Source organism: Myiozetetes cayanensis, unplaced genomic scaffold, assembly GCF_022539395.1.
Source record: "Myiozetetes cayanensis isolate MyiCay16 unplaced genomic scaffold, myiCay2020 scf5-8, whole genome shotgun sequence".
Taxonomy (NCBI): Eukaryota; Metazoa; Chordata; class Aves; order Passeriformes; family Tyrannidae; genus Myiozetetes; species Myiozetetes cayanensis.
The window spans coordinates 75468610-75492141 of NW_026087742.1; the positions used below are offsets into that span (position 1 = coordinate 75468610).

At 38.9% G+C, this 23532-nt stretch overlaps 1 protein-coding gene across 1 annotated transcript; it reads left to right on the top strand.

Annotated features, from left to right (window-relative positions):
• Positions 1-212: 212 nt before the first annotated feature.
• GPR180 (G protein-coupled receptor 180) lies at positions 213-23064 on the top strand. Its single transcript, XM_050332999.1, has 9 exons — positions 213-400; positions 2918-3076; positions 6459-6653; positions 10105-10285; positions 10491-10540; positions 14093-14250; positions 20563-20754; positions 21102-21179; positions 22848-23064. Exons 1-9 carry the CDS (start codon positions 250-252, stop codon positions 23004-23006), a joined length of 1323 nt encoding a protein of 440 aa, XP_050188956.1. The 5' UTR covers positions 213-249; the 3' UTR covers positions 23007-23064.
• Positions 23065-23532: the final 468 nt, after the last annotated feature.

The following is a 23532-nucleotide window of genomic DNA, read 5'->3' on the forward strand; positions in this document are numbered from 1 at the left end:
GTCCGGGCCGGGCAACGGGACACGTTGCGGCAGGGGCGGGGCCTAGCCCTCGGCCACGCCCCCCGGGGCGGGCACGCCCCCTCATTGGTTTTCGCTGCGCTCGCGCCCTCCCACTGGCGCCGGCCCGGGGGTGTCACGTGACCCGGCGGGGCACCGCGGGGAGGAGGGACGGGAGGAGGGACGGGAGGATCGCGGGGTTCGGCGGGTCCCTATCCCCATCCCCATCCCATCCCCGTCCCGATCCCGGGGATGCGGCGACGGCTGCTGTGGCTGCTCTGCGCCGCCGCCGCCGGCTGCTGCTGCTGGGTTCCCGCCGCGGGCAAGACGCTCCGGGGCGGCTTCGGCAGCGCCGCCGCCCGCCTGGAGCCGTGGCGGCCCGTGGCGCGCTTCCAGTTCCACGGTGGGTGCCCCGAGGGCGGGGAGCGGGAGAGCGGCTGCGCCGTCCGGGAACGCGGCTGCGGGGGGTGTGAGGAGCGGGGGGAGCGGCGGCATCCCGGGAGGAGCCGCGGGGCGGGGAACGGGTCAGCCCCGCAGCTCCCCATCCTTCCCTCTCTCCTTCCCACACTCCCTCCGCCGGGACGCTCAGCAGGTCCTATCCGCTGTTTCGGGCAGCTCGGCCAGCAGTGGGACCCGTCCGGAGCGTGACGGGGCTTGTCTTGGAAGCAAGAGTTGGGAGCAGCCCCGCGCTGTTCGTGAGGGATGGAGGAGCGTCGGGCGTCCCCTCGTGTCCCGCAGCCTGGGGTGGGCACTCCCGTCCCAGTGTCCGGGAGAGCACAGGCGTTTCAGCTGTGACACGCATCCCTCCTTTCCTCCCGGGCCCCCGCCAAGAGGCAGCGATGCCAGCGCTGCAGGTGGCTGTGCCCCATCGCCGGGTGCTCCTGGTGTCACCACGCGTCAGGATGTGAAGTCCCACCTGGTTATTCCCAATGCCTTTTCTTTCCTGTGTTACTGACCCCTTCTTAGTAATAATTCCTGACTGCTGGCTAAGAGGCCTAGCAGCGAGCTGGGATCCTGTTGGAAAGGCCACTCCAGAAGGTTGGAAACCACTTGTCTTGCTGCAGAAGTTTTACTCTGCAGAAGGATGTGTACAAAAAGGCATGACGAGTGCCATGTATGGTCAGCAGACTTTTCCTGGATGCCCGGCATTTCAGTAGCTTAGGCTGTTTTCTTGCCCATTGAGCCTCATGGCAGAAAGAGTTTTGCGGAAAGCTTGAAAATCAAATGGGATGAAGGAAAACGTGACGTAAACCAAACGGAGTTGGAGTGTGACCTCCCAGCACTGAATGAGAGATGATAGATGGGGTGGAGATAGCTTGTGGAGTGACTTGAAAGCAGTTAATTATCACTGTCCTAGAAGGTAATTGTAGAAGTGCTCTAAATAGATCTAAAGGGAAAAAAAAGTGCACTGCTTAAATCTGAGGAAAGACTGTTAAGATTAAAGATGAGTTGTGTTAGTGTTCAGGTATAATTCTGTACATCGATGTTGCGTATTTACTTAGAAATACTCTCTTTTTCATGAATACCAACAACTACCTTGGGTCTTAATGAAACTTTTTTTAAATAGTTCAAAATCTTAGGCAAACTGGAGTTCATACAATGTTTTACAGATATCAGGAGATCACCTTATATGAGGTTTTCTTGCAGGATCAGTGTCTTGCAGCTGGCTGTGAACAGGCAAACTGTCCTTATTTGAAATTAGTACTAGTCTGTTGACTCACATTTAGCTAATGCCAAGGTTAGGGGAAAAGAAGGTTACTCTGACAGATAAACATTCAAAGCTTGCATAAACTTGAATGGAGTTTGTGCTCTTGCAGTACCAACTGATTTTTCTTCTACATTGAATTCTACCTTTTAATTTAGGATACTCTTATGTTAAAGAAGTCTATGGCATTATATGAAAGAATTTATCAAAATAAGTTTGAGGATTGTAGAATTACTCAGACAAGATAAATTGTGTCAAATTAGCTCGTTCTAAAATGACTGAAATATTTCTGTGTGTCAGGGCACAGCCTGTAGTGACAGGACAAGGGGTAGTGGTTTCAAACTGAAAGAGAGTAGGTTTATATTAGATATTAGGGAAAAAAATCTTTACTGTGAGGGTGGTGAGGCACTGGAACGGGTTGTCCAGAGAAATTGTGGATGCCCCATCTCTGGAAGTGTTTTAAGACCAGGCTGGATGAGGCTTTGAGCAATGTGGTCTAGTGGAAAGTATCCCTTTCCATGGCAGGGAAAATGGAAACTAAATCTTCTTTGAAGTCCCTTCCAACCCAGGCCATTCTGCCATTCTGTGATTCTGTACATAGATTGACACATTAGAGAACACTTTCGGAGTTTGATTTTCTTTGTATCAATTTGACATCTATCATCTCTGCAATTACGTATTTAGCTCTAATCCATCCATAACCTGTAAGTCCATTTACATAAGGTCTTCTGGTATTTCTCTTAAGCTCTCTTAAGAGCTACCCACGATGATCGTAATCATACCACTAAGGTCATAAAATACTAGACTTTGAACCAGTGTTTGAGACTATTGAGGCACTGTCTTTAACTTGAGAAAATAAAATTTGGGGTGCGAGGAAGGAAAGAAGAAAAAAGGTATCTGGAAGTCTGTTTAAAAAAAAGAGGGGGAAGGGGAGGCAAAGGAAGGCTTTTGTAGTAGAGAAGGCTAATGACATTTCAGTTAGTTGAAGGTTTATTTAAGTGCCATCATAGGGAATCGTGCATGCGGTGTTCATTTAATGAGATGTATAGAAATTGTTCCTGAAAGTCCATAAATACTTTTGTTAGGAAATAGTGGTAAAAATTTAAGAAATGATGTGAAGCTGTAGTGTGGCTACTTATAAAAAATCTGTGCCACACAGATTGCTTGTAACTGACATCCAGGTAGAGTAATTGATTTTATTTTTTCAATATCAAGGTGACCATGCTGTTCTGTGTGTGAGAATCAAGAATGTGGCAGTAGCTGTGACAAAAGCAGCCAGGCTCCACCTCTTTCAAGCACAGGAATGGCAGAAGCTGCAGAACAATATCCAAGATCACAGCTGTACAGGGACGTTCTCTAAAGCTCAGCTGACAAGTGAGTTGCCACTTTGTTCCCCCTATAAATTAAGTTACTGGTGTATTTAGAACCCTGCTAAGTTGTCTATGTGTTTAGAATATCTATTTCAGTAAATTTTTGCATCAACCAGGACTTTGGCCTTCTGCAATTAGAAAATACTACAAGGAAATAAAGTTGCTTTGTTTGCATCACTTCAGAAGACTTTGTTTTCAAGCTATGATTTAGTATATACTAATAATAAATGGCCAGTCTTCGCGAGCGAAGATCTGGGGAAGGTCTTTACACCTTCCAGCCTGCGCATTGGATTTTTTTTTTTAGGTGAGACACAGTGTGCGCGGAACTGAGCCCACCCTTTAATCCTAAGGTTCATCTGCCGGGGCCAAGCGAGCTTGGACGGTGGCAGCGAGGTCCTCAGGACGTAGGTGGGTTGCCTTTAAGGGCTAACGAGCCCCACCTGCCCGGGAGTGGCCCTGACCGGGAATCGAACCCGGGTCTCGGCGGTGATAGCGCGGCGCCTTTACCACTAGACCACCAGGGGCTCCTAGTATATACTCCTCGAAAGTTAAATCCTTGACAAATAATGAATGTAATGTGAACAACCAAACTTTATGACTAGTTCTAGCCTCATGCTCTCACTTGTTCACAACTCAGAAAGGGTACACATTTGGCTGAAGTTTTCATTTAGTCATTCAGTAGAGAGATTTTTCTTAAACTATGCTTGGAGTAAAAGTCTGTCCTTTTGGTTTTTTAATCTCTAATTTTCTCTGAAAAAGGGTTGTCGTGAGTATATGAAAGAATTTACAGAGAAAACCATTTTCCAATGAAACTGAAGAACTTGAGAATCTAAATGTTTGGGACAGTCAAATATACAGTTTGAGTTGTAACTTTTATTGCAGTGGGCTGAAAAAAAATAGTAGTAGTAGTAGAGACAAACTGCTAGAATCTGTTACAGTTACCTCTAAACTTCTGAAGTGAATGCTTGTAAGGTGGGAGTATGTATCCCAGGTACCAAGTAAAAGGGTAATTTTGTACCTGCAAACTTTCTCTTAAACTACCTCATAATAAGTTTTTCTTTTCTGAAAAAAAAAATCTGCATTGTGTTGCCTTCCTTTATAACTTATCTCTATTATAACTCAATGTTCTTTCACCCCTTAATTTTGTAATTTAATATTCATCACTAAATCTCACATTCAAATATTTTTAATATTTCATCTGAGACTTATACCAGTATACAGTATATAGGTTGTCTTTTTGTCTCTTGTTTACAAAGGAACATTTCTCATTTGTCAGGAGGCTTCTGTTCTCCAGTTCCATGGAAACATCATTTTCAAAGCTGAGAAAACAAAAAAAAAAATTATGTTTCTATGATAGCACAAACCCATCACGCTTTGATTTACGAAACATGTTAGAAAATTTTTAATGCAGTATCAAAGATGAGCTAATCAAGATAAAGCTTAACGAGTATCCACCTAAATGTGAAAGAATGGTATAACAGTGAAGCATTGAATTATGTTACTAGAAGACAAACAGCATGAAATAATAATTTTTGTATTATTTGTTAATTGTAATAGTACCAAACTTAATTAAAGCATAATTTTTCCTCTAAGAAATTAATATTAGAAGCTTCATTCAAATATATCTTAAGTGACTACAGCTTCTCTTTTAAATACGTTTCCTCTGTGCAGCCGGAATCCCTTGAGTAACAGATTGATCTCCTGTAACATGGTCATAATGACATCTTATACAGATGTCACTTCTAAGGGTATAGTTTCCTTACACTTGACAAGAGCTGCACAGAAATGTTGCTAAAATAACTAGCAGTTGGTCCATCATTCCTGACTGTCCCAGCAGTGTACTTGCTGTTTTCTGCTGTATTTAGCAGTTGTATGACCACAGGGTGAGTTGGATCTGTTTGCTGAAACTGGGCAAAATTGATTACTTATTTGTTTTATCTTACTTCAGTTCCTCTGAGTTAGCTTGCAGATTTGATGGAAAACTGATTAAACACGCTCTGTGTGATCCTTAGTCTCGACACAAGTAACACGGTATCAGAACTCAGCTGAGAGTTGAAATGGAAAGTAAAGCCACTCCTGTCAGCCGCTGTTTGCCTTTCATTTGGATTAAGCACCATATGAAATCCTGGTTTGTGTGTTGTCCAGACTTGTACTTCATGATAATTGCTGCAAAGAAACCTATAGAATGATTCTTCCTGGATTCTAATGTTGATCAGTTCATACCTTCAGAGAACAGAAAATAACTTCTTGTAGTTGAAACAAGTTTATTTGAATTACATAAATGTTTTTCACAGGTAGGCTTTCATTTAGAAATTAGTTCTAAATTCTGTCTACAAAATATTTAGGGGAAATGAGTTTGTTAGAGGGTTGTTTCGTATGTATGTTTGCAGCTTTTTCATTTAGAAAAGCTTTTCATAAAAAAACTTTTTGTTTTGTAGGGATTTTGGTGAAAATTTTCTCTTCATTCCTAGCCATTGTTGTCTTGAACTATTAAGGTGAATTAATCTACAGTCCAGCCATGATATTGTTATTTCTCCTACAGAGGTGGCTTTCATTTATGGTTGAGCTGATTACCACTGCAGTTCAGTAATCAGTGTAATGTAACAATACTTACAGTTCTTGCAGTTTCACCCAAACATAAAGAGCCACAGGTTTCATCTGCCTCAAGAGTCTGTTTTGGAGAGATTGTACTTCCTTAACTGTTGCTTTTAGGAAAAAAAGGCAAGACCAGTGAACAGATGAAATATCAGTCTCTTACATAGTTGTTTTTAAGTGTAATCTGATTGAAATCCACAGTTTTATTTAGCAATGGTTTCAGTCCTTAACTGTCAATTGAAATTTACTGTATTGCAGTTTGGGGAAGGTGCTGTGAAATATGCTACCTTGCACCTTTGAAACATGCATGCTGTTGTTTACAGAGCTCACATGCAGCTGTTCCTGTCTGGTGCTCTAAATCCCTTTGAAAACAGAGTAGAGTAAATTTCACAAAGGTGTGTTTCATGCTACAGAAGTACCTACTGGGCAGTACAGAATAGCTAATCCTGTCAATACTCCTCTGGAGGATGGAAGTGTGCTAAGCATAGGAGACATAGTTTGCAGTTACTGACTTCTGGCAGAAGGGAGCCCTCCCAGCAAAGCTAAAAGCTTAGAGGTGGAATGCGGTGTGTACCCTCACCAACCCTTGCCTGCGCCTGTTTGAAACAAAAGCGGAAGCTGGAGATCTGGCCTCTGGTGTTATGGCTAGCTTTCAAAACTGTTTTCTATTGTGTGTAGTTTATAACTTGTACATTATGTTGTGGATTTAAGTTTTATCTTCATTCAAAGATGAGTTTTATAAAATCAAACTAATCAAATATGTACTTTTGTTTCTTTGTTTTCTTCCAAAGTGACTGTGAACCACACAGAGCAAAATCTGACAGTGTCCCAGATTCCTTATCCGGAAACATGGTATGTGTTTTATGTAGACAAGTTTACCTGCGAGGAGAATTATTCTGAATCCGAGGATATTCAGTTTGAAATGGTCTTACTAAACCCAGATGCAGAAGGGAATCCATTAGATCACTTTAGCGCAGGGGAATCGGGTAAGATTTTTTTTCTTAAAATTAGATTTGTAAGTTAAGGATCTGATCACTCAAATCAGTACTTATTATGCTTGGAAGAGTATGGGGAATGGATAGCTGAGTCTTTTTATATTCCATATTCTGGATTCTCATGGAGAGTAAACTACATTTACTGTCAGTACAGAAAAATCCTTTCCTTTCTTTAGACTGACTTTCCAAAACTCGCCTAAATGGAAGTATGTATACACAAGGAAAGTTAGTGTTAACATCTTTGCTGATCGGTATTTTTACCATCTTGAAATTCTAATATCCCACTTCAATGTGAATTTAATCCCTGATTTTAATGAATTAGTGTAATAGCTGTGTGAAACTTGATTCTGTGCAACACGAGTACATGCACGATAAAACATTTTGCTAGTACAATTCCAGTTCAATGTTTAGATTTTCCTGTCTTAGTCACAGGCTGTAGATCAGATTTGCCAGTCCTGATTTTCTTTCATTTAAGAAATGCAATTTTATATCTTCACATGTCCAAGGAAAAATTACTTGAAGTGACTTGAGACAGCAGATAAAGAAATGCTTTCACAAAATTGTGTGCTTTGGACAATCCAGCCTGATGCTTTGTTGCAGTGTGTAGCATCACTGCTCTGGGAGGCCTCATCAATGTCTCACTGACCTGGGTTTGTTGTGAGAGAAGGGCCCTATAGGCTTAGTGTGCCTTCTTATACAGGTAGAACCTACATACCCAGAATGAGCCTAATTGCTGTGTTCAGAATCAAATGCCCTGCTGTCATTCGTGGTCCCAAGAGGATATAGAGGGAACAAAGGCAGCTCCATTTTTGAAAGGAAGAAAATATTCGCTGGAACATTTAGCAGAATCTGTAAGAAAGTAGCACATTAATCATGTGTTTTTCAAGGCTTATAACTGGATTTAACCTCTCTCTTTAACTTCTTATTCTATAAACTTAGCTGGTAGTTTTTATTTGATGAATTTGGTATTCAGAAGTGAATTCTAAGTTAATTTACTTATTCTCAAAAAGCATAAGCTTTTTGAGTAATAGCATTCTTTTGATAATAAGATAGTAATTTAATAGTAGTAGCATTCTTTTTGAGTAATAGCATTCTTTTGCTAAATCAAGGGGCAAAGCAGCTACAAGACATCATATGGCCCTTTAACTTTAAAGTGGTGTACAGACCTTCTAGAGAGGCATCTGAGCTCTGTACTAATTTTGTAGGAAGACTGAGCACTTGGAAGTAGAACTCTCTGAACAGCTTACACTCTGAGGTGTGTAAATGTGCTGGATGCATGTGTTTAGATCTAACAAGTAGGAAGCAAGGTGAGCTGTATATGCCACGTCTTCCACATTTGCAAAAGGACACCTCTGTTTATTCAGAATTAAAACCTGCATCATTGCCATGAATCCTGAAGTCACATGCACATCTGCTTTCAAAGAACTGAGGAGAATTTAATATCTCTCTCATTTTTAATTTAGTTTTTTTATGCATCTTTGGAAAATAATCTTTGTCATTTTTCCATAGAAACTTAAAACATGAGGGTATCAGAGGGAAGATCCAGCTTCATTTCTTGCTTCTTTCATGCAAGCAACTGAAAACTACATAGTTACATACAGTTTTAGTTAGGTCATCCTTCACTTTAGTTACTTTAATCTGTGGCCTGGCAAAGGAGATCTAAAAATTAAATAGACTGTAAGGAAAGCATAGGAAAGAACTTGAGACTGTCACCTTGTGGTTAAGATGTTTGCCTTGAGAGATGAAGAGGCCTGACTTCTGATCCCTGGCAAGTAATCTTTTATCATTTTATACGGTAGGGGTTTTGTTACCTAAGATATGGTATTGGTGCAATCTAGGGTTTCTAAAGGCAGCTGAACAGGTAGACAGCATTTTGAAGACCTTTGAAGTTAGGGAATTTTAAATTAAGGTATATATGTTTTATTTTCTCTGTCAATTCTATGTTCATTGAAAGTCAGGAAACTTAGAGAAGACAGATTGAAAATTACGTTTCTGTATTTTTTATAGTTGGTTTTCAGTGCAGTTTTCTCCTAACTCCTTCTGGTCTCAAGCCAATAGTTCACACTCTGTTTATGGTTGGAAGGAGCTTTCTATCATAAATGTTTAGTGTTTATTAAAAGCTAGTTGATTTTCCTAAAGAGTTTTCCATGTGTACTCACTCATCACGGTAAGAAACAACTTTTCTTTCTGAATCCCTGCCAACTTCAGTGGGTGTCTTCTGAAGCAGAGAGATAGTGACAGAAAGAAAAAGTGATTTTATCTAAACCACATATTTTTGTCCTTCATAAATCATGCTTTTGTATTGGTGTAAAAGAAAAAGGGTGGCCCTGAATTTTTTAAGAATCTATATGAAGTTAGGCTCTTTTTTCCCATTTCACTGTATGTATATCCAAAGTCTTTAATTTTAGCTGTAGAAATTATAATGCAAGCAACTATTTAGAACTCATCCAGTTCTAATGTTTTTCAGCTTAGATACTGAAACATGTATACTTGCTCTTCACAGTCTCAGGGTGAAACTGGTTGGAAGCTTTTAGCAGAGTTATTTTGCTGCTGGAGGAAAAACATTTTTTGGAATCTGTGGACACCACTAGTTTTCAAGGAAGGTTGGAGAAGGAAAACATAAGTTTTCTGTGAGGAATATTTATTTACCTGTTTTTGCCTGTAGCTCACTGGCTTTGATCCTTTGGGAGCTCATGATGGGTTGCAAAGCTTATGGACAATAAAAATGATTTCCAGGTCTTAAGGGAAGCATTTTACCAGACTACTGCTAGACTGAAAATTAGAGGACTTCGATTTTGTAAATAATCTAAAAAACTTTGGAAATTTTTTTTAGACTACTGCAAAAGAATTCACACTAAGGACTAATTATTGTTTTCTATTATTTGTGCTGGTTTTTTTCTTTATCTAAAACTTTTGGGGCTTGGTCAGCCGTACTTTTTGAACCACTTTATGCAGAGAAAGAGTGACACCCAGTGGTTAAAAAGATTAAATAGAAGTCTGTTCTGGGTTTCCTTCATCTCAGATTGTGCCTCTACAAACTGAAACAAACAAAAGAGCTAAAATTGAGTCCTTTAGTTGAAGTGTGCTTCTGACTGATCAAATGGGCTACAATTATCTTCTGTGTATCAAGAAAGTGTATTCCACTTTATCCTATTTCCGTAATTGCTGGAAACATTTCCTATGCTCAGAAAAGGTATTGTCGAATAAAAAATACTTTGTCAGATCAAACAATAATCAGCTCTCTGAAAAAAAGACACTGACTTTCTGGGATAAAATTGACTAGGATTTAGACATTTTGTCTGTACAGCTGCTTTTGGATGATAGTTGCTAAGTATTTTCCAATGTTTATATATTAAAAAAAAAATCTATTTTGATTTAGTAGTTTTCTGCTAGTATAAATGTTTCTTTAGAAAAACTAAGCTGTATTTCTTCTTTTTCACAGGATTACATGAATTCTTTTTCCTGCTTGTCCTAGCATACTTCGTAACTGCTTGCATATATGCACAATCCCTATGGCAGACAATTAAGAAGCGTGGACCTATGCATGCTGTGTTAAAGGTGTTGACAATTGCATTACTGTTGCAGGCTGGTTCTGCTTTTGCCAACTACCTGCATTTTTCAAGGTATCTTTGGCCATTTTTTCTTTCAGTCTTTAGACTTGAAGAACAGTGCGTTGTAAAGATCAGTACATGGTCTTGCCTGTAATGACTGTGACAAAACACAGGACTGACCTTTGAACTGCATCATTGCCTAAATGTACTTTTAATGAGAGAACATGCATTTAAGACACATCCACTTAAAAATACAACCTTTTTATTCTTTTATCAGTTATTCTAAAGATGGGATAGGAGCTCCTTTTATGGGAAGTCTGGCAGAATGTGAGTATGCTTGTCTTCTGTTTCTTACGTATTCCTACACGTGAATCTGTATAATACATTAGCAAATGCTGTTATTGGACTGTATTATGATCTTGGACCATATCACTGGATTTTTAATACAAAATACTAAAAATTGGTTTGCTGTTCCAAAAGAAAAAAACATGGTTTTCAGGTGTTTACAATAACTGTATTTGAAATTGTACAATTGGGATATTGTTTAGGATTTTTCAAAGGATCTTCTTATCTCAAGATTCCTTCATACAAACACTGAAACACATACCTATCATATGAGTAAAATGTTTCAGTACATGGAAGGGTTTTATGTGTTTGCATGATTTAGAGAGGCAAACTGTTTAGGAAACTTAGTAAAATTTTATCAAGTGTGTCATTTCACTAACAAATTAACAATTATTGTAATGAAAAAGTGTTTTACAGCATGAATTATATGATTAGCATGATGCAAAAAACACTTGTGTTTTGGTGCTAAAAAAGCATTTTTCTTTACTGTATAGATAGTCTGAGTTCTCACCGGAACTAAATTCCTATAATATCCCTTTCCAAAATGCACAAACTTATTCCTGTTGGATTCTTCAGTATTAAACATTGTTCTTGGGTAATTTGGCTTTTTTTCCTGTAGCTCACACTTGAATCATTGGAGGTTCTTTCTAAACAAATACATTGGCTTTTGATTGACTTGAAGAACCCAAAGAAAGTATTACTTTGTTTGTGAGATAGTGTTGGCAAGTAACAACCAGAAAAATATTTCCCTTTGTAGAGTTCATTTAGAAGCCTGCAGTTGGAATTAGCAGCCTCTTGATGGCACTTGGTACCACAGTAATTGCCTCTTTCTTGTTTTAACCATTTGAGTTAGCAGCTCCTTGCAGCCTCTCCAGCAACTGTATTAATAAACTTTGCCTCTCATGAAATGAAATTAAAATGGAGAATATAGAAGTAGGGATAATTCCTCCCCAGTGTTAACTATCCAGCCAGAACTTCAGAGAGAATAGCTGCATGTTAGATTTTCTGTGTATATGTTGTAGTCAAGAGCCCACCTTTATTTGGATAAAGCAAACATTATAATGAACAAAACAATATTTGAATATTCAATATGAATATTCAGAATCAATAACTGAATTTCTAAAATTCGGTTAAGAAAGTTTTCCTTTCCTTCTCTCTTTGAGGTTTGTGCTTTCCAAAACAGTAAAAGAGCAGAAGTAATAGAAAGGGGGAAAGCTTCAGTGGCCGTAACAATTCAGAAGAGTAGCTGATGGCAAGTAGTATAGTTTGAGGGTGCTACCATGTTTCCTGTATCACAACAGAAATCAGAGTTAGAAATAAATGTTAAAATTTCTGTTAACTGCAGTGGAGCCAGAATGGCTTTTCCAAAGCCTGTTCAAACGCTATTCTGTTCCTAATATGATTTAGTCTTTACCGTGTATGATCCTCAGTCTAATTTATCGCCTAAGCAAATCACATAAATGACACAAGTAATGCTGGCATTCAGAAGCATTGCAAATAGTGGTCTTTTAACATTTGGTAAGAATGAAATGTGAAAAGTCAAAGACTATTATTATGCCTGTTGAATAGCCAAAAAAGATTAATTGTGATAAAATCAGACAGTTATGGAATCAGCTTAGTAAAATGTGACTTTACACTGACAGTGGATATCATGGGATTATTGTAATTTTTAAAATTTTTCTCATCCGTGTTACTTTCTAGCAAGGTGTATTAGATGTCCAAGATTAATACTGAATTTTTGTCTTACACAATTTTGTCTGTGAATCCACTTGAATTGTTGCCACACTGAAGCAGAGCAAAATCTATCTCCAAGATGTGATTGAAAGATGACGTCTGGCTATTACTTAAAGGGCAGGTTGTCTTAAGGAGTGACAGAAAATAAAATGCTTCCTAGAACATCCAGATTTGTTCTGTCATTTCTCGAGTTTGGATTTGTGACGCTGGTTTGGCATACCTTGGGTTCATGTAACAATTCTTTTTCTAGTGAGTATTGTGTCCCCACAGGTAGCATCGGAAAATAATTCCATGATGATTTTGCCCAAATCATTGCTGGTTCATTTTATTAAAGAATTATCAAGTTTGTATTTACTAAAAGCTCTTGATATATCTTAAACAACAAAGGTGTCAGAATACATTAAGAAGCATTTAAGCATATAAACTGTGAGAATACCAAACATATCCAGGAATTACATGTTGAAGCCTGTTTTATATCCGTATCTTGCTAGTATTGCTGAATGTCAGGGAAATATTGCAACTGATCTTCATTTGACACACTTCCCTTGTATCCATATTAATCTCTGTACAGTGGCAGTATTTTCTGTGCCAGTATTATTATTAAATGTGGAAGTACATTTATCTTTTTTAATACAGTCCACTTGTATAAAAATAGAACTATGCTTTTTTGTGGCAGAAATACTACTCTTGTACCTGCAAGTCTAAGTGAAAATTACAAATATGGAACAAATTTAGTTGAACTGAAATATTAATTAAGCAAAAAAAGAAAGCATCACTGTGTGTAGAGCCCAATCTCTAGTTTCTGAACCGAATTTACGATTTACGTAGTGTAAGAATCAATATTTTTTGTATGTCTGTTCTGTGCCAGTAAAATGGGTCAGATCCCAACACCAGCTTTTAAATGGTTTGGTAAGTTTCAGTCAAAAAACTAAAGCTAACAATCACCCAGAAAGAAATCTTCAGGGTTTTCTACTGTCAGTAGTACTACAGTGAGGCTAACAACTGAAGACTTTAATATATGCTAGCTTGAAGTTTTCTTTATTCAGATACAATTTCATACAGCTTCAAACACAGGTTTGAGACGCTGATTAAGACTGTAACTTTATGGAGTATGTGTTAATTGTTCCCAAACAGACGTAAAAACGGACATAGCAAAATGAAGCAAAGGTGCTTTGCATTTCATAAAATTAAATACAGACAAGTTGTTGCTCTAAATGAAGTTTGTTTTAGGGTTGTTCATTATATTTTCCCTTTTAAGTATTTCAGAGTGGAATTTGTCCTAAATATTTGTGCTTTCTTTTGCAAGCTACTACATCCTTAAGACAAAGTGGAATTAAAGTACAATGCAACTATCTGATATTTTAACAGAAGTTCTTCAGAGCGACGAAAGGAGTTCATTTCATCATGTTTCATATTTGCAGCATGATTAACATACATATGATTTTAGTTCTTTAGCATTTATAAGTTTGTCTATGTAGGTGGACTCCTGAGCCCAGACTACTTTGACACAAGAGTGGGATTTGGAAGGTTGTGGTACTGTGCCCATGTTCTTGCAGAACTGAGGCATAACTGGAGGAAAGCTGATAGTGATCCGTTTGGTCACTGGAAACTCCACAAAAATCCACATTTTGTGGCAAAGCAGCCTCAGTTAGTCAAACTATCATCAAAGTTATGACAAGGTGATACAGAGGCGTAAGCATCCATCCTTCGTTTGTGGATATGCAGAAAGTTTCTCTTTGCTTTAGGAAAAGAACTTTATTTTTATTGTGACTCTATTCATTTTTCTTTTGTTTTCAATAGTGTGTGACATAGTCTCGCAGATACAAATGCTGTATTTGTTATTGAGTCTATGTATGGGTTGGACAATAGGCAGAATGAAGAAATCTCATGGCAGACCTCTTCAGTGGGATTCCAGTCCAACATCTACTGGCATTGCTGTAGTAGTTGTTGTTACACAGGTTTGTATTTTGTATTCATTCTTATACTGAAATATACAGCTGCTATTATGTATGACAGAACTGTGAACCAAATAATTTCAATATTTTAATTTTATGAGGGAGGGAATATCAAAACTGGAAAAAAACCCACAGCATAATGTGCACCCAGTATGTCTAATAGGTAACACCACCTTCTCTTTACTTTAACAATTTAAGGTGTAGCTCTACAGTATGTTTTTGTTCAACAGTAAAACCACTTAAGAAGTTCCCACAGGTTTCCAAACTGCTGTTTGTGCCAATTGTTTGTAGCATTATACTGTGAACCAGATCAGTGGAATGATCTAGACTAGGGAAAAAGAAAAAAGATATTTCAGCACAATCACTTTACTGATATGATGTGTAATGTAGTCCTATAAATAGTTATAATCAGTACAACTGATGTGTGAACTGTGAAGTGTTGTAAACTGTATTATGGGGGGTGACAACCAGCAGCATGAGCAGATGGACAAGGAAAGCTGATGTGAGAAAGCCTTTCTGTTACCAAAAAATAGAAATCCTCAGTGCCCTCCTTTGGAATCCCTCAAATTGAATGTCTAATGGTCCTTTCAATCAATATAAGGGAAATCTTGAAAGGTTCATGTGCAGGATAGGTCTTGCAAATATACAAATGGTCTGACACATAATTTCATTCAAATATTTTCCATTAGTATAAATTAGAAAGTCAAGTAAACCAGTAACTTAAAAGTAAATTATAATGGAGATCATTCAACCCTGGTGGTGCCTTTTGTAAACAAATTTTTTTAAATCACATCATAAAGACAAGAGAATTTGAAAGCCATTGAGAAAGAGAAGAGCAGGGAGAAACTGGAGACAGTAATGAGGAAGAGATTATACTGAAGATTTTGTGCCATTTGGGTAGTATCTGTAATTAGTGTGGCTTCCAAACTAAATCAGTGGACTGCTAAAACATTAAGAGTAGCTGGGAGCTGACATTTCTTGCTAATTAAGAATATAAACCAAAGGCTATTAAGGTCAATGGGACTGTTGAAATTTAAAGATAAGTTCATTCCACCTTACTTTGACACCCATCTAGCGCCAGAAATTTTACATACTGGTAGTAAAGGAGACTTCTAAAGTATTTAATTTTATTAATGCCTCTGCACTTGTGCTTGCATATGGGTGTGTTAGTACTCTACCACTTGAGACTGGAAAGTTTTTTGTTGTTGCTTCCTTTTACTATACATAGAAAGGACATTTAGTATAATCAGCTTAATCTTTTTTTGTTTGTTACTTATGGTGAAAGTTGGGGCAGGTATCATATATATGTGCTGTTTCCCCCAAGACTGCCCCATTACACGTTTGTGTTGGCTCTTGGAGCAGCACTGGAGCATTGGCACCAAGTTGGCTATCTTACTTTTCACCATAAGGCATAGCTCTACCGCATCTCCTCCTGGTAACATTGGGAATGTCAGGTTTGGCAGGAGTTCTGTAGGAACAGAGTATGGATATCAGAATATGTCACTGCATGGGTGGTTTTGCACCCCCATCTCAGTGTCCACTCTCTCCAGCAAAAGTTCCCTGACACCAAGAGTATCCCCGTCCCTTCTGGATAGGATATTTTCCATCTCATGGTTCAGTACAGACAAAATACACCTTCTCCCAGATTCGGTCTCCTTAATACAAAGTGCAGTAGTTGAGCTCAGGGGAGCAGCATTTAGACTATCATCTCTATCAAAGGTGATGATCTTAAGACTTCAGTCTCTGGATTAGTCAGTTGTTCACTGGTTTGGCTAGACTGACATGGGAGTTTGGCCTGCTGTAATCAATCAGTGGGCACTTTTAGTGACTAAAAACCTAGAATAACCTCTTTCCTGTTCTGATCTTTCCCAGAAATTCTTATGGGAGAGCCAGCTTCCTCCTATGCCAGAGGTTGGAGAGGCTTATGTGGATAATCGGAGATGTTCTGAGGACTTGTGAAGGCTGCTGGAAACCATGTGCATTACCTTAATGCAGCAGATAGAGATTGCATCGTGTTAGCTTTATTGATGTTCTACTGTACCTGTCCTCATCTCATCTTCAGGGAAGTCAAGCAAGTGGACAGCCTGGGAAAATATGTTACTCTTCAATTTAACTTCAGTTTTGACTGGCAAACTCTCTGATCCCATTTGCCTGCTGCTAGTTCAAATTACTCAGCAAATTCTCAGGATTTTTTTCTCCTCTTTGTACTGATGCTATGGGTTTTTTGTGTTTGTTTTGTTCTTTCAGAAACACTAGTAATTTCCCAGGCTGTGTTTACAGGCTACCATCAGTGTAGGGTGGACACAGCCTCCTAGTCAGCGAATCTGTTGTGGTCTTTGCGGCTGCAAGGAAGTAGCATCTGGAAGGAGGGACAAGTCTGCCGTTCAGCATCTTCTTTTGCCTTAACTTGTTCTTTATTTCAGCCACAGAACAAAATATTCCCAGGCTACTGTGCATTCATTAAAGATTTCACTCTCTGCTGCTGGGGCACAAACCTTGTTCAGAGCTTCACTGGTGGCAGGCCCTTCCTGTCACATAGACCTGAGTAGTTTCAGCATTGAGGGCTGATCAGTGAGAAGGCAATGATTCTAGAAAGATAGCTGACTGCTCTGAACCTGACCAGAATGACATAGAACCTTACTGCATTAGACATCACACTTCACAGGGGTTCTTAGGTACACCCTAAAGGTGTGCTCAGAATGAGCTCTACCTCTGACCTTAGCTCTATAAACTATTTTTTATTGTACTGGCATTGCCTGTCATCAGATAGCTGAGTACTAGGTATGGTTAGAAACAGCTAGTTAATCCACTTTGCTGTGCTGCTACTTTTAATCTCTCTTTTGCTGCCCCCTTACCTCTGAGAGATGATCTGTCCCATGAGAACCTGCCTTTGCTGGAGATTGATATGTTATCTTGGCTTGTCATAAAGTCAGTGTTGGCGTAGCGAAAGGAAGGAGGTGTTCTACCAGAATTGTTTCCTCATGACAAAAAGGAAGAGTATCTGGTTCTTCATCATATGGATGTGGAGGTTCAGCTTGTATATCTGGAAAATCAGGATGATGTCCGTGGCCATCATTCTTCTAGTATTTGAAGAGGAAGGTCAGTACTAGACAGTGGTTGGTGTCCACTGTGAACCAAGATAGGTCAGGAGTATGTGCAGGTTGAAGTCAGGCATTTTGAATAGTGTATTATATAAAAAAGGAGATGGCCGTTCTCTTTTACCTTATGAAGAAGAAGTTGTGACTTTAATGTCGGACGTAGCTGGTGTGAGTCAGCTCTTTAGCTACCTGTCTCATCCAGTTCTTTTGTCTACAGCCTAAGCACAGTTGTTCTTCTGGATAACAATTAGAATTGTTCCCCCTGATTTCTTCTCAGAGCTCAAACATAGTTCTGCTCACTGCCAACAAAAAATATGTCTCTGATATCTACTTCAGCAGGTTGGTGTCTGGGTGTTTTTCGGCTTGTTCCTGATATTGCAGCTAAGTGAGTTGATGCTTGCCTTGCTGTGGTCAAGGTAAGGGACTTCAGAGCTTATTGACCTTAATTTCTCAACTAAATTTCTTTTTTTTTTTTTTTTAATTTCCCCAACTAAAGAGATTTTTACTTCAGGATCACGCTAGCGTATGAAAGCCCTTCCTTTGTTGAGAACAGACTGCCTACCATTTTTACCTAGAAGCACTCCATAGGACAGATTTCTCTTTTATAGGATCCTGGCAAGTGAGAATAGCCCTGGCTCACAGTAATAGCAATGACAGATTCACTTTGTCCAAGTTTACACTGTGTTGCACTGACAGTTCCATCTCTGCCTCTAATGCCTCTGCCTTCTGCCTATTTTGGAATAATCTAAGGAAGCTGGACTTCTGTGATCTTACATTGCTGTCACCATACACCGCCTTTGATCAACTGATGTTGTGTTGTTTACACTCTTTAAAGGACTAGTCCGGAGCATACCCTGCTGTCAGACACTATTTTCATATGAGGATTTGAGCTTTGTTCTCATAATTCCTTTACTCCAGCTCTTTGTCATCTTCTCATGAAAGTGGCTTCCTTCATTGCTGTTACTATTGGTGTAGATTAAGAAAAATTTAGACCTTTGTGAGCTCTGGTTTTTAAGGTTAGGTAGATGCCAGGGATAGCTTAAAGTTTCTTCTTAGAGCAGTATCACAGTTCCTTCTCCATCAGCCTGTGTGGTTTCCCCCCAGATGCTTGCTTGAGTCAGGAAGATTCTATACATAGGTTGAGGGTTTTTTTATTTTCTTAAGCAGAATATGTACAGTCCAGGGAAATTAAATACTTGGCAGTTCTCAAGTGTAAATATCAAAAGGGAAAATGCTTACAAGACTGCAGTGATTCTGTAACTGGTAGAACCCTTGTTTGTTGTCTGAGCATGTCCTAACCAGACTGAAATAACTTCTGTGATAGGAATTCATCAATTTCATGCCAAAACTAGTGCTATAGACACAATGTTACCAAACACTGTGCTGTATCTCAGGGACTGGGGAGCAGTGTAGTCTTACTTCAGTCTTAGTCCGTGACAGAATTTCTCGGTCCAGTAACTTGATCACTTGACAATGTTTGCTTGAAGCTACTCTATTTCAAGTGTTACGGTGGGAAGATTTGAAGCCTGTTGGTCAGATTGTTTACTAGTAATCAGCTGTGTTGAAGATGTGCACACTTTACATCTGTCCCTCTTCCATCCTGCCATTTTCCATCCAGGTAGTTGAGGAGTGACTGAAACAACAGCAGCTGTGCTTGCTGTGTCATGGCCTAGGTAAGGGAGGGGGGAAGCATGAGAGTACCTCTGAGGATATTCTAAGCGATAATTATTCTAATACTTGACTGATGAGGCTCAAGGACATCCACTTTTGAAAGGCACAGGTGGATTACACGCTTTTTAAAAATGTAATATCAGTAACCTTTTTGTCTTTATGTAGTTAATGTAGTGAGAAAGCCTTTGAATGTGTTGAGAAAGGAATCTGACTAATTTATATTTCTAAATTGAACTATACAATGTCTGCTTCTAAAGGCCTTGAGAGCTACTTCACTCAAAAATCAAATTTGCCTACCTTTCTTCAGAAAGCCTGCTTTATTAGGCACCTGAAGCCTCAGTGCAAGTTAGATGCATGCAGTAGGTGGACTGGATTCCAGTGTATATTCGAGTTTTAAAATGCCATAAGCTGCTACATGATGCTGTGAGAGTCTAAACTTCATGTGTATTCTAATTTATAATGTTAGCATTCCTAAAGTCTTAAAAGGTGTTCTTCAGCAAGACACTTTCTTTTATGCAAGTAGGCGCCTGCCTTCTTCCCAACTAAGATTCAGAAACTAGTCACTTATTAGTCTGTTTTTCCTTGGAGAATATCAATATTCTTTCTCAGAGTGCTCCTGCAAAATTGGATTCTGCAGTAAATGGATACAACACTAGGGGTTAAGGAGGATTACTATGTTTTGTGTAGTTATCTCTTGGCTAGAGTGTTGTCCAGATGGTGGAACAGCGTTTGAAACCTGTGACACTCCCTTTCCTAGACCCTAGCAGGTTTCTGAGCCAGTTGCTTGCAGAGCCAGGCTCGCTCACAGTTTCTGACCTAGCTGATGTCGAATTCTTTTCTCCACAATGGCACAGCTTCAATAGAAGGGGTGGAGAGTGGCCCACCCAAGAACAGCCTATAGCTGGCAGTTGCGGCACTCTCCAAGGAGGTGGGAGATGTGAATTGGATATCCTTTAGGCAAAGAAGGGAATTGTGGGAGATCCAAGTTCAACCTGGGTGAATGCATGAGCCTTTAGGCTATTGTATAAAAGGGGCAGCAGCACCACCCTCTTACTTCCCCATCTTTAAAAAGAAAAGTGAATCCTGTTAGGATTTTGAAAGAAAAGGCGTAGTCGCCTGCCTTTGAAACAAGCTTTACAGGTTGTGGATCACAAGTGGAAGGAGACACCTCCCTGTAGCTCTGTGAAATCATTTCAGTGGTCTTCCTGCAGAGTAGGCCGAGTGTTTAACGAGGTGATTATTCCAGATCTTCTTCTTCCAAGGTGCCACATTGCTTCTATCCAAATTACAGGAAACTTTAACTTGTCAAACTTTCTAAAAGTTACGGAATTCAAGAAGTGAGGCTCTGTTCCTGCCAGTTACAGTTGGAGTAATAGGTTATGCCAAAAACCAGCTCAGACTGGGGAGTTTTTTGGTGTATAGCATGGCAGTCTCTAACAAGCAGAGAGGAGCATGACCAGATAACTCAATCTGTGATGGGAAGGTTATTTAAAATTTAGTGTAACCTTGTTTACTCTAAGTGTGCTTTGCTGTCATTCTTTTCCAGAGCTTTTTGTTAATTTGGGAGCAGTTTGAAGATACAAATCACCACAGCTACCACTCGCACCATGGTTTAGCAAGTGGACTGCTTATTGGCCTCAGAGTTTGTCTGGCTTTGTCACTGGCTGCTGGTCTTTACCAGATTATCACAGTGGAGAGAAGCACGCTGAAAAGGGAGTTCTACATCACTTTTGCCAAAGTACGGGTTACGTCAGGGAAACCGATCCCTTCTTCTGTAAATATAATTGTGGCATGCAGTTGATTGAAGCACTAAGCTCTTTTCCTCCATAAGACAGTTAAAGTGTCTGATTTGATTACATTGCACCTTGTCATCATACTCTGAGTAGTCATTTTAACTTGACAAGGAGTATAGAGCTTTTTGAAACAGAAATCCCACCTTTCATTGTGTGGTTTTCATTCTGTTGATTGAAAATTAAACAATGGGTTCATAAAATAGAAATGTAAATGTAGTTCCTGTAACTGTCATCTCTTTCTTCTTAACTGGCATGTAGTCATTTTACAACTTATACTCATCTTCTTTTTCAGGCCTGCATTCTCTGGTTTTTGTGCCACCCATGTCTTGCAACCATTGCTGTAATATTCAGAGAATATCAAAGAGAAAAGGTATGTACAGGCAAGATAAAAGAGATGGAATTTAAATACTAGTTGTTCTTCATGTTTAGTGTTTGTTAGCAAACTCATGCTCTTAGGCTGTTAATCTTATGACCCCAAAGCAACTTGAAAAGTCTTAGTCACACAGCTCTCATTGATGCTAATATGAGTCATATTTTACAAAGGCATACAGGGTTCGAATCATCTAAGGGTAATCATTTCTAGGTGAAGGGAGGGAGAGGGGGAGATTGTTAAGTCAAAGGAAAATGTGGAGGGGCTGTTTTGTTTTATTGTTTGCTTGTTTGCTTTTAATTAAAAACACCTTGAGGATTCTTTTTACAAAGGTAGTAGAAAGATAAATCAGATTTTTTTTTTGTTGTTTTTGCTTTTTAGTCTTCCTCCTGTAAAAGCTTTATGTGGCTAAATAGGTCAGAGAACCTGTAGCTGAACTGCATTCTTTAGATGAAGAAGTCTGTCCAAATGTGTTGTTTGATTTATAAGCTCTAAAACAAAGGTAGACTCACTGGGTTTCTTGGTTGCTTAAACATATTGGGAACTAGAGAACTACATGTGTGGAGTTTGCCATGTTCAGTTGAAGTGCACTACTATTCTCAGGTGATTGACTACCTCATTCCAGGGTAGAGTTTGCTTCTTTTCTTTATGCTTATAACCATCTGTGCGTTTGTATGCAAATACATTCAGAAATTGAGCTTTTATTTGTGTAGGGGATATGTAAGGGAAAGAAAAAGGTTCCACTAAAAATATATAGTAAATTAAATACTACGTTTGATTTACAAAAAAAAAAAAAAAAAAACCCTGCAGAAAAAAATTACTCCTCCAGAGTTACTAATGAAGAGACTTTTTGTTGTTGCTTGATGAAAACGTCCTGAGGGCAGGAGGACAATCTCTAGAGGAATGATCAGTAAAGGAATGTTTTTGCAGTATTTTTAGCTTACTGAAGGGAGAGTACAATTGCTCTGCTCTTGCATTTGAGCAAGTTTAACAATTGTGTGCAGCTGCAGTTCATACACTGTGATAATTTAGCTGTGTTTCCTTCTTTAAATGCACTTCAATACAATAAAGAAATGCACAATCAATAAATACCCTAATTACTTAATAAAAACATGTATTTTAAAAGACTCTCTGTACATAAACTGAAGACTTTTTTTTTCCCCTCAGAAACGTTAATGCATTTAATAAATACTGCTGTGCACTGCTTTTACTGATGAAGAGACTTGAACTGAATAGAGGTCTGGCTTAGTGAGACTGATAAATCACTATCCTCACAGCTCCATGATTGTACTAGTACAAAGTGGTTTCAGGCTTTCTTGTGTTTTTTTTTTCTTTCCCACTGTGTTTGTTGTAAGAATAGAATATCTAAACATCACCTCTGCTTGTGAAACTGCATGGGTGGTGAATTGCAAGTCTGAAATTCCCCAGAACGGAGACTGCCAGAAGGGTTATGTGACTTGCCCAGGGCTATCTGCTGATTTAAAAACACCCAGGTGTGAGAGTCTGAATCCTGGACTTGAGGTGCATGTTCAAATCTTTTGTAACTGCAACAGTATTAAAAGGTTTAAAGTTAAACACTCACACAGTATGCTGATAGAAATTTATTGTGCGTTGTTTAGTGAGAGGGTTTTTTTCACCTTTTCTTTTTCTCTCTTTTTTTGTCTTCAGATTATTACCATAGGTGTTATCCTCAGTCAGTGCATCTCCATGGTTATCCTCTACAGACTTTTTCTATCTCATAGTCTATACTGGGAGGTATCTTCACTGTCATCAGTGACATTGCCACTAACAGTATCCTCCGGACATAAAAATCGACATCACTTCTGAGATGTTTAGGAAGAATACATTATGTAATAAATGTGCAATAATGACTTAAATATACAGGTATTTTTGTCACGTGTGTGTGATGCATTGGTTTCACTGGAAAACTGAGTGATAATATCAGAGCACTTCACAAACCTTTGGTCTGACAAGGTTCCTAGATTAATCTATTAAAAGTGTTGGGGAGTATCAAAATCTGTGATTTTAATAGTTTTATAAATATTGTTTAGGTGTAACATCTGGTGCTGAGCTGTATCACAGAAGAGTACAATGAATCTTTTCCATTCACAGACACCAAGAATGCCCTTACTTTGTATCAATAGTAGGTTTGAAGGTCTTACAAAATGCAGTTCTTAAAACACCTACATGCTCAAACAAGTTTGAAATAGGCCAGTTGTGAAATTGGTGTGATGCATAACGATGAGTACAAGGGTTTTTTTATTTTCATGCTTTAGAGATAATGGATTTTACGTATCAGTATAAAAGATGGGGAAACAAAAGAGGGAGAATCCTCTAGAAAACACATGTAAAA